Source organism: Nomascus leucogenys, chromosome 18 (genome assembly GCF_006542625.1).
Source record: "Nomascus leucogenys isolate Asia chromosome 18, Asia_NLE_v1, whole genome shotgun sequence".
NCBI lineage: Eukaryota > Metazoa > Chordata > Mammalia > Primates > Hylobatidae > Nomascus > Nomascus leucogenys.
Window position 1 is genome coordinate 18210714 of NC_044398.1, and position 15896 is coordinate 18226609.

Below are 15896 nucleotides of genomic sequence, written 5' to 3' on the forward strand. Positions count from 1 at the left end.
AGGGAGAAAATAAGTGTGAAAAGGACTCAATTAATAATATTCCACCAGGTGCGGTGGCTCAGGCCTGTAATCCCAGCACTTTGGAAGGCCAAGATGGGAGAACCACTTGAATCCAGGAGTTTAAGACCAGCCTGGTCAACATTGCGAGACCACATCTCTATTTTATAAAAAGTTTTAAAAAATAAAAAACAACAACAACAGCAATAAAAAACAATGTTCAGCTCATCAGTCCTCCTTTTTTTTTTCTTTTTTCTTAGAGACAGGGTCTCGCTATGTTGGCCAGGTTGGTCTCAAACTCCTGGCCCCAAGCAATCCTCCTGTCTCAGCCTCCCAAAGTACTAGGATTATAGGCAAGAGCCACCACACCCAGCCCAGTTCTCCATCATGATTGCACACTGGAATCACTTGGGGAACTTTAAAAAAACACTGCTGGCCGGGCACGGTGCTCACGCCTGTAATCCCAGCACTTTGGGAGGCCGAGGCGGGTAGATCACCTGAGGTCAGGAGTTCGAGACCAGCCTGGCCAACATAACGAAACCCCGTCTCTATTAAAAATACAAAAAAATTAGCCGCGCATGGTGGCGGGCACCTGTAATCTCAGCTACTTGGGAGGCTAAGGCAAGAGAATCACTTGAACCCCGGAGGCAGATGTTGCAGTAAGCTCAGATCATGCCATTGCACTCCAGCCTGGGCAACAAGAGCGGAACTCTGTCTCAAAAACAAAACAAAATAAAAAAACACTGCTGGCCCCACTCCCAGAGAGTCTGTTGTAATTGGTCTAAAAGACAGCATTTTCAAAGTTCCTTGGGTGATTTTCGTGTATAGCCAGGTTGAGATTCACCGTCTCTGAAGGCCCAAACACACACTTTGCCCAACTTAATACGACTTATTTAAGATCATCAATTGCTAACTGTCTTCTTGAAGTAATTTTCAGATAATCTACTCTTGTGCTAACTGCTCTGAGTGAAAGGACACCTTACCTTGTTTCTTACTACTTAGGGACCAACACAAGGTCAATATTCCTTGACCTTGAGGGTCAATATTTAAATATTAACTATTAACAATATTTAACTATTTAACTATTCCATTAATATTTATCTATTTAACTATTCTATTAACTATTCCATTAATATTTAACTATTCCATTAATATGTATCCTAATCAAAAAGCCATTTTAAAAATGAGTCAGTAAGTTATTTATATACTATAGCTTAATACCTTCTACCGCTCTACTTAACTACTTAATTCCTTGCAAAATGTCTCATTTTCTTGATCCTGAAAAGAATTTCTAATTGCTTGAGCTATAGGTAAGGTTAAAGATACTCAGTTAGGATCTGTTATGCTAAATGTGAAATCAGCTATGTCTAGTCACACAAAACTCATCTAATTTCATTCTCCTCAACACTTGGTGCTAACTAACTGAAAACCTGATGGCTAAAAGGGAGCTCTAGCTCTTCTTTTTTAAAACTGGCTCTAGTTCCTCTTTATCTGAATCTTCATTTCATTGGACGTACCCAAGGCATAGGCATTTTTATCAAATACTTTGGTCAAAATCAACTTGCATACATGAACATTACTGATATGATGGCAAAGAACACAAACCAAAGAGGTGAACAAACAGTGAAACTAGTCTTTTAAAATAAGTAATTGTTTCTACAGGAATCTAGAATTTCAGGTACTGTAATTCAAAACCAAGCACTTACATTTTCTAGGAGGCAAACAGCAGCAGGATTCCCATGAAATGCTCTTGCTGTGAATGCATCTACTATGAAAATAGGAAGCTTCATTTTCCTTGCAAGCTGTTTCTGCAAGTTCTCAAAATTGCTGGTAGCCTGCTTTATGTCTTCTTCTTGGAAAAGAAAATAAAAAAGTTAATGTTTTACTTGGTGTCCAGACGCAAAGAACAGTTCCCAGATACAAAGTCCAGCAATTATTCAAACATACTACATTTAAAGAGATATAATCCCCTAACTTCTTTTTTCTTTTTTTGAGATGGAGTCTTGCTCTGTTGCCCAGGCGGGAGTGCAGTGGCACCGATCTCGGCTCACTGTAACCTCCGCCTCCCCGGTTCAAGCGATTTTCCTGCCTCAGCCTCTCAAGTAGCTGGAATTACAGGCACCTGCCACCACTCTTGGCTAATTTCTGTGTTTTTAGTAGCATCAGGTTTTCACGGTGTAGGCCAGGCTGGTCTCGAACTCCTGACCTCAGGTGATCTGCCCTCCTCGGCCTCAAAAAGTGCTGAGATTACAGGCATGAGCCACTGTGCCTGGCCAATCCTCTAACTTTTTAAAACCTCTAAAATGAAATTCATTTTAAAATACTGGCTAAATTGATTTTTTCCATATTTTGTATTGACTTTTCATATTATACATAGAACTTAGCAGCATAATCATAGTCTTTCTTAGAGTAGCCAGCACTAGCTTAGGATCTGTTTTTTTTGTTTTTTTTTTGTTTTTTTTTTTTTTGAGACGGAGTCTCGCTCTGTCGCCCAGGCTGGAGTGCAGTGGCGCGATCTCGGCTCGCTGCAAGCTCCCCCTCCAGGTTCATGCCATTCTCCTGCCTCAGCCTCCCGAGTAGCTGGGACTACAGGTGCCCGCCACTGCGCCCAGCTAATTTTTTGTATTTTTAGTAGAGATGGGGTTTCACCATGTTAGCCAGGATGGTCTCGATCTCCTGACCTCGTGATCCACCTGCCTCGGCCTCCCAAAGTGCTGGGATTACAGGTGTAAGCCACCACGCCCGGCCGCTTAAGCTCTGCTTTTAATGAAGTGCATGAAACATACAAGAGGCATGTATGTTGCTTACAGTCTCCCAAAGAATATTATTACCATTTTTTAAAAGAATGCATTTTTTTCTAATTAAAAAATATGCTCATTATAAAAAAACTTGGAAAATAAAGACCCATAAGTGCACAAATTGGCAATAACATTATTAATGTTCTGGATGTACAGCTTTTATCAGAAGTTTTACCCTCTTAACAGTAAATTGGCCCTCTGTATTCACAGAGGATAGATCCCAGGACCCCCTGAGGATACTATACTCCCACGGATGCTCAAGTCCCTTTTATAAAATAGCATAATTTCAGGGCCATTCCAATACAACTGGAAAATACTGTATAGCATGAATATTTTCTAAAGACACCAAATGCTTCAAAAACATCCTTTTAATAGATTTACGTTTATGGATATGCTATAAGTTGTTAAGCCATATCCCTTTGGGTGAATATTTAAGTTGTTTCTAATTTTTCACTTGTAAAGACAATGCAGTGATCAAACCTGTTGAATGTAAATTTTCTTCTGTGTTTCTGATTCTTTTATATATATTCCTAAAAGTGAAATCCCTGGGTCAAAGTGTACAGGTGTTTTAACTTAAACAGTTAAATTTATCTGCAGAAAAAGTATACCAATTTAGACAGTATATGAGAGTGTCTGACCATTACTAATCTGAAAGATTTTAAAATATCTTGTTTTCATTTGCATTTCTTATTCTTTCTTTTTCTTTTTTTTTTTTTTTTGAGACAGTGTCTTACTCTGTCACCCAGGCTGGACTGCAGTGGCACAATCTCCACTCACTGCAACCTCTGCCTCCTGGGTTCAAGCGATTCTCATGCCTTAGCCTCCCAAGTAGCTGGGATTACAGGCACATGCCACCACACCTGGTTAATTTTTTGGTATTTTTTGTAGAGACGGGGTTTCGCCATGTTGGCCAGGCTGGTCTGGAACTCCTCACTTAAGTGATCCTCCCACCTAGGCCTCCCAAAGTGCTGGGATTACAGGCGTGCCCCCCTGCACCTGGCCTGCATGGTGTGTGTGTGTGTGTGTGTGCTGAGACCATTCTCTTGAATTTTAATCTTGGTTCCATTTACCATGTAAATGTAGGAAAATCAGAAAGCTTCCTTGTCCAAATGGCTTAGTCATTAAACCTGCCCATGGATGTGCCTGGGGAGAGTGATGTATATTTGTCCCTCTGTAATAGTCTTAGTTTATTTACAGTTTTCCTGTCACTGCAGATTCCTGTTATTTTGTAGCTGTTAGCACAAAAGAACCCACTTCATGGCCTGGCGCAGTGGCTCACGCCTGTAATCCCACCACTTTGGGAGGCCAAGGCAAGCAGATCACTTGAGGTCAGGAGTTAAACCAGCCTGGCCAACGTGGTGAAACCCATCTCTACCAAAAATATGAAAAAATTAGCCAGGTGTGGTGGCTCGTGCCTATAATCCCAGCTACTTGGGAGGCCAAGGCAGAAGAATTGCTTGAACCTGGGAGGCGGAAGTTGCAGTGAGCCGAGATCGTGCCACTACACTCCAGCCTGGGCAACAGAGTGAGATTATGTTTCAAAAAAGAAAAAACCCACTTCACTCTTGCTTATAACTTCTGCCTCAAAACTAGGCTACTCATTAATAAATATCAGTTTAGTTCTTTGAAAAAAATAAATATTGGCCAGGCGTGGTGGCTCACGTCTGTAATCCTAGCACTTTGGGAGGCCGAGGCAGGCAGATCACGAGGTCAGGAGATGAAGACCATCCTGGCCAAGATGGTGAAACCCCATCTCTACTAAAAATATAAAAATTATCTGGGCATGGTGGCACATGCCTGTAATCCCAGCTACTAGGGAGGCTGAGACAGGAAAATCCCTTGAAACAGAGTCGGAGGTTGCGGTGAGCCAAGATCACGCCACTGCACTCCAGCCTGGTAACAGAGAGAGACTCCATCTCAAAAAAAAAAAAGAAAGAAAGAAAGAAAAAGAAAATATAAATATGTAGGCCAGGCGTGGTGGCTCACACCTGTCATCCCAACACTTTGGGAGACTGAAGTGGGTGGATCACTTGAGGTCAGGAGTTCGAGACCAGCCTGGCCAACATGGTGAAACCCCGTCTCTATTAAAAATACAAAAATTAGCCAGGCATGATAGCAGGCACCTGTAATCCCACCTACTCAGGAGGCTGAGGCAGGAGAATCGCTTGAACCTGGGAGGCTGAGGTTGCAGTGAGCTGAGATTGTACCACTGCACTCCAGCCTGGGTGACAGAGAGACATTCTGTCTCAAAAAAAAAAAGAAAAAAGAAAATAATAGAGTACTGGCATTCAAAGTGTATCCAAACACCATCTACTTTTTTTTCAGTTGGTGAAAAGAAAATAAGTATCAAAAAGAATTACGAAGTGTAAATAAAATGTTTTAAATCAAAATTTGAAAGAAAATTTTTCTTTTTACTTTGTTTATGGTTTCTTTTAATTGACAGATAAAATTATATTTATCATGTACAATATAATGTTTTGAAGTATATATATAAACACATTGTGAAATGGTTAAATCGAGCTAATTAACAAATGCATCACCTCACATAATTATTATGTTTGTGATTAGAACACTTAACATCCACTCTCTTTGCATTTTTCAAGAATACAGTATATTAACTATAGTCATGATGCTATACAATAGATCTCTTGAACTTATTCCTCCTATCTACTGTAATTATGTATCCTTTGGCCAGATCTCCCCAACCACTCCCCTCCCCAGCCACCCCCACCTCTGACAACCACCATTCTACTCTCTACTTCTACAATGTCAACTTCCTTAGATTCCTCACTGCATGAGATTATGCAGTATCTGTCTTTCTGTGTTTGGCTTATTTCACTTAGCATAATGCCTTCCAGGTTCACCCATGTTGATGCAAATGATGGGATTTCTTTCTTTTTTATGGCTGAATAATATTCTATTGCATAAATATAGACACTCCTCTACTTTTGATGGGGTTACATCTCAATAAACCCATTGTAAGTTAAAAATATCATAAGTTGAAAATACATTTAACACACCCAACCTACCAAACAATATAGCTTAGCCTAGCCTACCTTACACATGCTCAGAACACTTACATTAGCTTTCAGTTGGGCAATCATCTAACACAAAGCCTATTTTATAATAAAGTGCTGAATATCTCATGTAATTTATTGCATACACTACTGAAAGTAAAAAGCAAAATGGTTGTATGGGTACACACCATTAACGTACACCGCTGAAAGCACACTGGGCTTTCAGTGTGTTTTCAGTTTGAAGTATTGAACTAAAATTGGCCGGGCGCGGTGGCACACGCCTATAATATCAGCACTTTGGGAAACCGAGGCAGGTGGATCAAGTCAGGAGTTCCAGACCAGCCTGGCCAACATGGTGAAACCCCATCTCTACTAAAAATACAAAAATTAGCTGGGTGGCCGGGTGCGGTGGCTCATACCTGTAATCCCAGCACTTTGGGAGGCTGAGGCGGGTGGATCACAAGGTCAGGAGATCAAGACCATCCTAACACAGTGAAACCCCACCTCTACTAAAAATACAAAAAAGTAGCCGGGCGTGGTGGCAGGCACCTGTAGTCCCAGCTACTTGGGAGGCTGAGGCAGGATAATGGCATGAACCTGGGAGGTGGGGCTTGCAGGGAGCTGAGATCGCGCCACTGCACTCCAGCCTGGGTGATAGAGTGAGACACCGTCTCAAAAAAAAAAAAAAAAAAAAATTAGCTGGGCATGGTGGCGCATGCCTGTAGTCCCAGCTACTCAGGAGGCTGAGGCAGGAGAAGCACTTGAACCCAGGAAGCGGAGACAGCAGTGAGCCAAGATCATGCCACTGCACTCCCACCTGGGTGACAGAGCGAGACCCTGCCTCAAAAAAAAAAAAAAAAAAAGAATAACTGATAGAAAGCACTAGGGTGCCAACATTTGTTGATGGTTTGGCAGGCATAGTGTTTTTTAGGAAGATGGCAAATATTGGTTGTTTACCCCCATAATCGTGTGGCTGGCTGGGAGTGCAGCTGGCTGCCACTGTCCAGCATTGTGGGAAAGTATTGTACCACACATCAGTAGCCTGGGAATAGATCAAAATTCAAAATTCAAAGCACTGTTTCTGCTGAATGCATATTGTTTTCCCATCATCATAAAGTCAAAAAATCATAAGTCAAAGTATCATAAGTCAGGGACCATCTGTATACCACATTTTCTTTATCCATTCATTGAGGAACAGTTAGGTTGATTCCACATCTTGGCTATTGTGAATATTGCTGCAATAAACACAAGAACGCAGATATTTCTTCAATGTACTGCTTTTTACACCCAGTAGTGAAATTGCTGAATTACACGGTTAGTTCTATTTTCAATTTTTTGAGGCACTTCCTTTCTATTTTCTGTAATGGCTATACGAATTTACATTCCAGCCAACAGTGTGTAAGGGTTCCCTCTTCTCCATGTCCTCACCAACACTTGTTATCTTGTGTCTTTTTTTATAATAGTCATTCAACAGAAGTTAAGTGATATCTCATTGTGGTTTTGATTTGCATTTCCCTGATGATTAGTGATACTGAGCATTTTATAATATAGCTATTGCCGGGCGCGGTGGCTCACGCTTGTAATCCCAGCACTTTGGGAGGCCGAGGCGGGCGGATCACGAGGTCAGGAGATTGAGACCACAGTGAAAGCACGTCTCTACTAAAAATACAAAAAAATTAGCTGGACGTGGTGGCGGGCACCTGTAGTCCCAGCTATTCGGAGAGGCTGAGGCAGGAGAATGGCGTGAACCCGGGAGGCGGAGCTTGCAGTGAGCCGAGATTGCGCCACTGCACTCCAGCCTGGGAGACAGAGCGAGACTCCGTCTCAAAAAAAAAAGAAAAAAGAAAAAAATATATATATGTATATAGCTATTGGCCATTTGTGTATCTTCTTTAGAGAAATGTCTATTTGGATACTTTGTCTTTTGTCCATTTTTTAATAGGGTTATTGGGTTATTTGGGGGCTTTTTGTTATTGATTTTCTTTCTTTTTGTTATTGAGTTTCTTTCCTCTTTTTTTTTTTTTTGAGACAGAGTCTCGCTCTGTCGCCCAGGCTGGAGTGCAGTGGTGCGATTTCAGCTCACTGCAAGCTCTGCCTCCTGGGTTCAAGCCATTCTCCTGCCTCAGCCTCCGGAGTAGCTGGGACTACAGGCACCCACCACCATGCCTGGCTAATTTTTTTGTATTTTTAGTAGAGACGGGGTTTCACCATGTTAGCCAGGATAGTCTTGATCTCCTGACCTCGAGATCCGCCCACCAGGGCCTCCCAAAGTGCTGGGATTACAGGCGTGAGCCACCGGGCCCGGCCTTTTTTTTTTTTTTTTAGGCAAGGTCTCACTCTGTCACCCAGGCTGGAGTGCAGTGGTGCAATCAATCACAGTTCACTGCAGCCTCGACCTCCCCAGGCTCAGGTGATTCTCCCACCTCAGCCTCCCGAGTAGCTGGACTACAAGCATGCACCACCACGCCTGACTGACTTTTGTATTTATTGTAGAGAGGGGGTCTCGCCATGTTGCCCAAGCTGGTCTCAAACTCCTGGGCTCAAGCAATCTGCCTGCTTTGGCCTGCCAAAGTGCTAGGATTACAGGCTTGAGCCAACGCACCAGGCCGAGTTTCTTATATTTTTTGAATATTAATCCCTTATCAGATGTATAATTTGCAAATATTTTCTCCCATTCCATACTTTGTCTCTTCATTCTGTTGTTTCCTTTGCTGTACAGAAGCTTTTCAGTTATGTAATCCCATTTGTCTATTTTTTGTTTTGTTGCCTGAAGAAAATTAACCTCTAAATTAGTTTCATCTAGCTACTAATATAGATCTATTCAAATACAATACATGTAGTGTTCAACTACTTTGTGTTCACTTTTATGCATACTTCCTGGATGTCACAGAAACTCCAAACACCGCCTTTGTTAAGATGTTCATAGGCTAGTTCTAAATTCCTCAACCAGATTTATGTTCAAACAACTGATGTTTGGGAATTTTTTCACTTTTCTCCTAAAATTTAGGATTCTCATATTATCATCATGATTTACCATTTACCAAACAAATTTTATGAAAACACTTTGGTGTTAAGATCCTCATTCTTGCTCCTCAAAAGCTCAAGGGCCTGGAAGGGACTTCAGAAAATAGATTATAAATTGATATTAAGACGCTTTCTAAATAAGAAAACATAGTTCAGTACTTTGCAGTGGTAAAACCTTTACCATATGCCAAAAAAAGACAACAACAACAACAAAAAAAAACCCTTTTCCATATGCCAAAAATTGTTTAGGTTCTTTCTACCGCTCTATTAAGGAAGCCGTACTTGACAATCCAATTGAACTGGAGGTTTATATTTTAAACTTATAATTTTTATTTTTATTTGTACTTATTTATTTATTTGTGGAGACAAAGTCTCACCCTGTCACCCAGGCTGGAGTGCAGTGGCACAATCTTGGCTCACTGCAAACTCTGCCTCCCAGGTTCAAGTGATTCTCCTGCCTCAGCCTCCCGAGTAGCTGGGACTACAGGCGTGCACCACTGTGCCCAGCTAATTTTTGTATTTTTAGTAGAGATGGGTTTCACTATGTTGGCCAAGCTGGTCTCAAACTCCTTACCTCAGGTGATCCACCCACCTCAGCCTCCCAAAGTGCTGGGATTACAGGCGTGAGACACCACACCTAGCCTAAACTTAGAATTTTCAGTTTCACAGTTAAAGACTTATGAATCTTTTTATAAAGCACTGGTGGAGTTTTGCTCTATCTTGAAATTAATGGGGAAAACTTGGCCCACATATTCTTTACGAAAAGATATTATCTATCACTCTTGCCCTACTTGATCCTCTCTCCCCAGCTACACGATAGCCTTGAGAACCACCATCCTGCAATCACCTGATAGCTACTAGAAGGGACAGGATGTGGTTGAAGTCTCTTCAAAGCTGCATTCATAGAGAATTGTCATTTGACTTGTCTGGTAGTTCCCTGGAAGACCTGCACTAACAAGGTTTGTCTTTTTTTTTTTTCTTTTTGAGACAGAATCTCACTCTGTCACCCAGGCTGGAGTGCAGTGGCGCGATCTCGGCTCACTGCAACCTCCGCCTCCCAGGTTCAAGCAATTCTCCTGCCTCAGACTCCTAAGTAGCCGGGATTACAGGAGCACACCACCACACCAGGCTGATTTTTGTATTATTTTTAATTTTAATTTTTTTTATTTATTTGAGACAGAGTCTCGCTCTATTGCCCAGGATGGGGTGCAATGGTACGATCTTGGCTCACTGCAACCTCCACCTCCTGGGTTCAAGCAATTTTCCTGCCCCAGCCTCCCAAGTATTTGGGATTACAGGCGCCCACCACCATGCCCGGCTAGGTTTTGTATTTTTAGTTGAGACGGGGTTTCGCCATGTTGGTCAGGCTAGTCTCGAACTCCTGACCTCAGGTGATCTGCCCGCCTCAGCCTCCCAAAGTGCTGGGATCACAGGCGTGAGCCATCGTGCCCGGCCGTGGCTTGTCTTTATTGACCTGGGTCAAAGCTCACCCAACACAAACAGCCTTTCCTCCAGGGTTGTTTGTCAAAAACAAACAGCAACTGTTTAATAGCACCATGGCTGCCTGAGTCAGTGAATAATAGCTAAAGCAAATGATAGGCTAATCAAAAGTTGATAAGGAATAGCAAGGGAATGAGATGTCCAGAAGGGGTTTTGAAAAGTTCTGATGACCAGGCATGGTGGCTTGTGCCTGTAATCCCAGCACTTTGGGAGGCCTAGAAGGGTAGATGACTTGAGGTCAGGAGTTCAAGACCAGCCTGGCCAACATGGTGAAACCCTGTCTCTACTAAAAATACAAAAATCAGCTGAGCATGGTGGTGTGTGCCTGTTATCCCAGCTACTCAGGAGGCTGAAGCAGGAGAATTGCTTGAACCTGGGAGGTGGAGGTTATAGTGAGCCAAGATTGCACCACTGCACTCCAGCCTGGTGAGAGTGTGTCTCCAAAAAAAAAAGAAAAGAAAAAAAAAAGCTCTGACATAGTCTTGAGAATCTAGAAGGCAAGATACATACATAGGGCTCTGCATATATCCTAGGACTGTGTGCATGCAGAAAACCTGAAGAAACCCTAAGCTCTCACCTCTGACTGAGACCTAGGGGTTTTGTGCAAGCAGAAAGTGAAAGGTAAGGCAGAGTTACTACCTGTCTGGCTGAATATCAAGGGTGTGCCCCAGCATACACAACTGAGTCCATCAGCAAAGACTGAGAGACATATTGACTCCAGGAACGTAAGAAAATCTCTGTCTAATCATTACCTGATGCTAATCTAACATACTAGTGTCTTCAACAGCCACACACAACAAAGAATACAGACTTTAGAGAAAGTTCAGAAAAGTCACTAAAGAACTTACAATAACAAAATGGTGAAGGGAAGAATCTGATTTCCAGAGCTACCACAGTATATTATCTAAAATTTCCAGATTTCAACAACAAAAAAGAGGTGTGTATAGAAACAAGAAAGTATACCATACAAAGAATAAACAGTAGTTAATAAAAACTGTCCCTGAGGGAGTCCCAATGTCGAGCTTACTAGACAAGAACATTAAATCAGCTGTTTTAAATACCTTCCAAAAAACAAAAGGAAACCAAGTCTAAAAAACTAAAGCAAAGTATGAGAAGCATGTCTCACCATATAAACAATATTAATAAGGAAATTATTATTATTATTTTTTTTGAGACGGAGTCTTGCTCTATCGCCCAGGCTGGAATGCAGTGGCGTGATCTCGGCTCACTGCAAGCTCTGCCTCCGGGGTTCACGCCATTCTCCTGCCTCAGCCTCCCGAGTGGCTGGGACTACAAGCGCCTACCACCACGCCCAATTAATTGTTTTTGTATTTTTTTTAGTAGAGATGGGGTTTCACCATGTTAGCCAGGATGGTCTCGATCTCCTGACCTCGTGATCCACCCGCCTTGGCCTCCCAAAGTGCTGGGATTACAGGCGTGAGCCACTGCGCCCGGCCAAGAAATTATTTTTTAAAAGAGAACCAAGTAGAAGTTGTAGAGATTGAAAAGTATAACAATGGAAATGAAAAATTAATTAGAGAGGTCCAACAGCAGGTTTAAGCAAGCAAAAGAAAAGGCCAGTGAACTTGAAAATAAGTTAATTGAGATTATTCAGTTTGAGAAACAGAAAAAGGAATGAAGAAAAATTATAAGAGCCTCAGAGACCTCTGGGACGTCATCAAGTATACCACTATATGCATAAAGAGAGTCCCAGAAATGGAAAAGAGAAAGTGGCAGAGAAATTACTTGAAGAAATAAATGGCCAAAAACTTATCATATTTGATGAAAAACATTAATCTACGCAGCAAAGAAACACAGCAAACTCCAAGTATTATAGAATAAACTCAAAGAGACAAACACCTAGACATGCAATAATCTAACTGCAGAAAGAAAATGACTGAATTGGTGGGGTGCAGTGGCTCATGCCTGTAATCCCAGCACTTTGGGAGGCTGAGAAGGGCAGATTGCCTGAGCTCAGGAGTTCAAGACCACCCTGGGCAACACGGTGAAACCCTGTCTCTACTAAAATACAAAAAATTAGCCAGGCATGGTGGCGTGTGAATGTAGTCCCAGCAGCTCGGGAGGCTGAGGCACAGGAATCACTTGAGACCGGAGGTGGAGGTTGCAGTGAGCCGAGATCATGGCACTGCACTCCAGCTTGAGCTACAGAGTAAGACTCCATCTCAAAAAATGAGAAAACAACAGAATCTTGAAACCAGCAAGAGAGACATAATTCATCATGTAAAACGGATCTTCAATAAGATTAACAGCTGGTTTATCAGTAGAAACTATGGATGCCAGAAGGCAGTAAAATGATATACTCAAAGCAAGAATATAGACCAAAAGAACAACTGTCAACCAAGAATTCCATGGCTAGCAAAACTATCATTCAAATCAAAGGTAAAATTGAGATACTTCCAGATAAACAAAAACTTGTTGCTAGAACTTGTTGCTAGTATTCTTCTTCCAGAGGAAGTATTAGTGGGAGTCCTTCAGGCTAAGATGAAAGGACACTAGACAGTAACTCAAATCAACGTAAAAAAACAAAGAGCAACAAACATACAAATGGCCAATAAGCACATGAATGGGTACTCAACATCACTAATCATTAGGGAAATGCAAATCCAAACCACAATGAGACATCATCTCACACCTTTCAGGACGGCCACTATCAAAAGAACAGAAAATGCCAGGCATGGTGGCTTACACCTGAAATCCCAGCACTTTGGGAGGCCGAGGAGGGCATCCCCTAAGGTCAGGAGTTTGAGACCAGCCTGGGCAACATGGTGAAACCCTGTCTCTACCAAAAAATATACAAAAATTAGCTGGGCATGGTCATGTGCCTGTAATCCCAGCTACTCGGGAGGTTGAGGCACGAGAGTCGGTTGAGCCCAGGAGGCGGGGGTTGCAGTGAGCCAAGATCACACCACTGCACTCCAGCCTGGGCAGTGACAGAATAAGACACTGTCCCATAAAAAACAAACAAACGAAAAAAGTTTAGAGATTTGTTGCACAATGATATGAATATACTTATTACTATTGAGCTTAACTTCAAAATGGTTAAGAGGGTAAATATAATGTTATGTGATTTTTACCACAATAAAAAAATAAAGTAAGGCTGTGCGCGGTGGCTCATGCCTGTAATTCCAGCACTCTGGGTGGCCGAGGTGGGCAGATCACGAGGTCAGGAGATTGAGACCATCCTGGCTAACACAGGGAAACCCCGTCTCTACTGAAAATACAAAAAATTAGCCAGGCGTGGTGGTGGGCACCTGTAGTCCCAGCTACTCGGGAGGCTGAGCCAGGAGAATGGCGAGAACCCGGGAGGCGGAGTTTGCAGTGGGCCGAGATTAAGCCACTGCACTCCAGGCTGGGCAACAGTGTGAGACTCTGTCTCTAAATAAATAAATAAATAAATAGCAGCAGTAGACCAGACAAGGTGGCTAGTGTCCATAATCCCAGCCCTTTGGGAGGAAGGTGAGAGAACTGCTTGAGGCCAGGAGTTCAAAACCAGTCTGGGTAACACAGCAAGACCCTGCCTCTATTAAAAAAAAAAAAAAAAAAAATAGCCAGGGATGGTGGCATGAAAGGCTTAGGCTGGAGGTTCCCTTGAGCTCAGGAGTTAGAGGCTACAGTGAGATATGATCATGCCACTGCACTGTAGCCTTGGTAACAGAGATCCTGTCTCTTTAAAAAAAAAAAAAAAAACTGCATAAAGCAATAGTCATAAATCTATACTGATGCCCATAAAATGTAAAAAGATATATCTGAATGGCAAGAAAGTCACAAACAGGTGAGGTGGGAATGGAGCTATATAAGTGCAGTTTTTTTATACTATTAAAATTAAGTTTCTGTTAATCTAAACTAGATTGTTATAAACTTAAATGTTAAGTATAATTCTCCAGGCAACCGTTAGAAAATGACTCAAGGCCGGGCGCGGTGGCTCAAGCCTGTAATCCCAGCACTTTGGGAGGCCGAGGCGGGCGGATCACGAGGTCAGGAGATCGAGACCATCCTGGCTAACACGGTGAAACCCCGTCTCTACTAAAAATACAAAAAATTAGCCGGGCGTGTTGGCGGGCGCCTGTAGTCCCAGCTACTCGGGAGGCTGAGGCAGGAGAATGGCGTGAACCCCGGGAGGCGGAGCTTGCAGTGAGCCGAGATCGCGCCACTGCACTCCAGCCTGGGGGACAGAGCAAGACTCCGTCTCAAAAAAAAAAAAAAAAAAAAAGAAAATGACTCAAAATATATAGAAAATGAAGTGAGTTGGGTGCAGTGGCTCATGTCTATAATCCCAGCACTTTGGGAGGATGAGGCAAGAGAACTGCTTGAGTCCAGAAGTTCACAGCTGCAGTGAGGTATGATCATACCACTGTACTCCAGCCTGAGCAACAGAGTGAGACTTTGTCTCAAAGAAGAAGAAAGAAAGAGGAAAGAGGAAAGAAGAAAGGCAGGCAGGCAGGCAAGAAGGAAGGAAGGAAGGAAAGAAAGAGAAAAGAAAGAGAGAAAGAAAGAGAGAGAGAAAGAAAGAGAGAGAGAGAAAGAAAGAAAAGAAAGAGAGAAAGAAAGAAAGAGAAGAAAGAAAGAGAAAGAAACAAAGAAAGAAAGAAAGAAAGAAAGAGAGAAAGAGAGAGAGAAAGAAAGAAAGAAAGAAAGAAAGAAAGAAAGAAAGAAAGAAAGAAAGAAAGAAAGGAGGAGAAATAACAATGGAACACAAGAAAATATCTAGTTGGGACTCCACTAATGGAGAGTGAAAAAAAAAAAAAGGATGAAAATATCAAGTTACCATAAAAGAAGGCAGTAATGCAGGAGTAAAAGGAAAAACAAAGACATGAGACATATAGAAAACAAATATCAAAATAGCGGTCATGAACTCTACCTTATCAGTAATTACATTTAAGTGCTTAAACTCTCCAAACAAAGTGCAAAGATCAGCAGAATGGATTTTAAAAAGTAATCTAACTTGCTGGGCATGGTGACTCAGGCCTGTAATCCCAGCACTTTGGAAGGCCAAGACAGGTGGATTGCTTGAGGCCAAGAGTTCAAGACCAGCCTGGCCAACATGGTGAAACCCTGTCTCTACTAAAAATACAAAAATTAGCCAGGTGTGGTGGTGTGTGCCAGTAAGCCCAGCTACTCAGGAGGCTGAGGCAGGAGAATCACTTGAACCTGGGAGGCAGAGGTTGCAGTGAGCTGAGATCACAACACTGCACTCCGGCTGGGGCAACAGAGGAAGACTCCATCTCAAAAACAAAGACAAAGACAAAACAAAACAAAAAACTAACTAAATGCTTTCTATAAGAGACAAACTTTTCAATTTTTATTATTTATTTATTTATTTATTTATCCTTTTTTTTGAGACGGAGTTTCGCTCTTGTTGCCCAGGCTGAAGTGCGACGGTGCAATCTCGGCTCACGGCAACCTCTGCCTCCCAGGTTCAAGCGATTCTCCGCCTCAGCCTCTCAAGTAGCTGGGATTACAGGCATGTGCCATCACACCCGGCTAATTTTGTATTTTTAGTAGAGAAGAAGCTTCTCCATGTTTATCAGGCTAGTCTCAA

General features: G+C 42.3%; 1 protein-coding gene across 2 annotated transcripts in view; it reads right to left on the reverse strand.

The window, feature by feature from the left end:
* Positions 1 to 15896, reverse strand: part of PBLD (phenazine biosynthesis like protein domain containing) — a 53715-nt gene that overhangs the window by 23860 nt on the left and 13959 nt on the right. The window contains exon 2 of one of the 2 annotated variants that reach the window (XR_004026663.1): positions 1704 to 1849. Coding sequence is in view for 1 of the 2 variants with exons in the window: in XM_003258204.4 (XP_003258252.2) it covers positions 1704 to 1787 (84 nt within the window). In the remaining variant the exon portion in view is untranslated. The remainder of the gene's footprint in view (positions 1 to 1703; positions 1850 to 15896) is intronic. The other variant, XM_003258204.4, reaches the window with a different exon arrangement.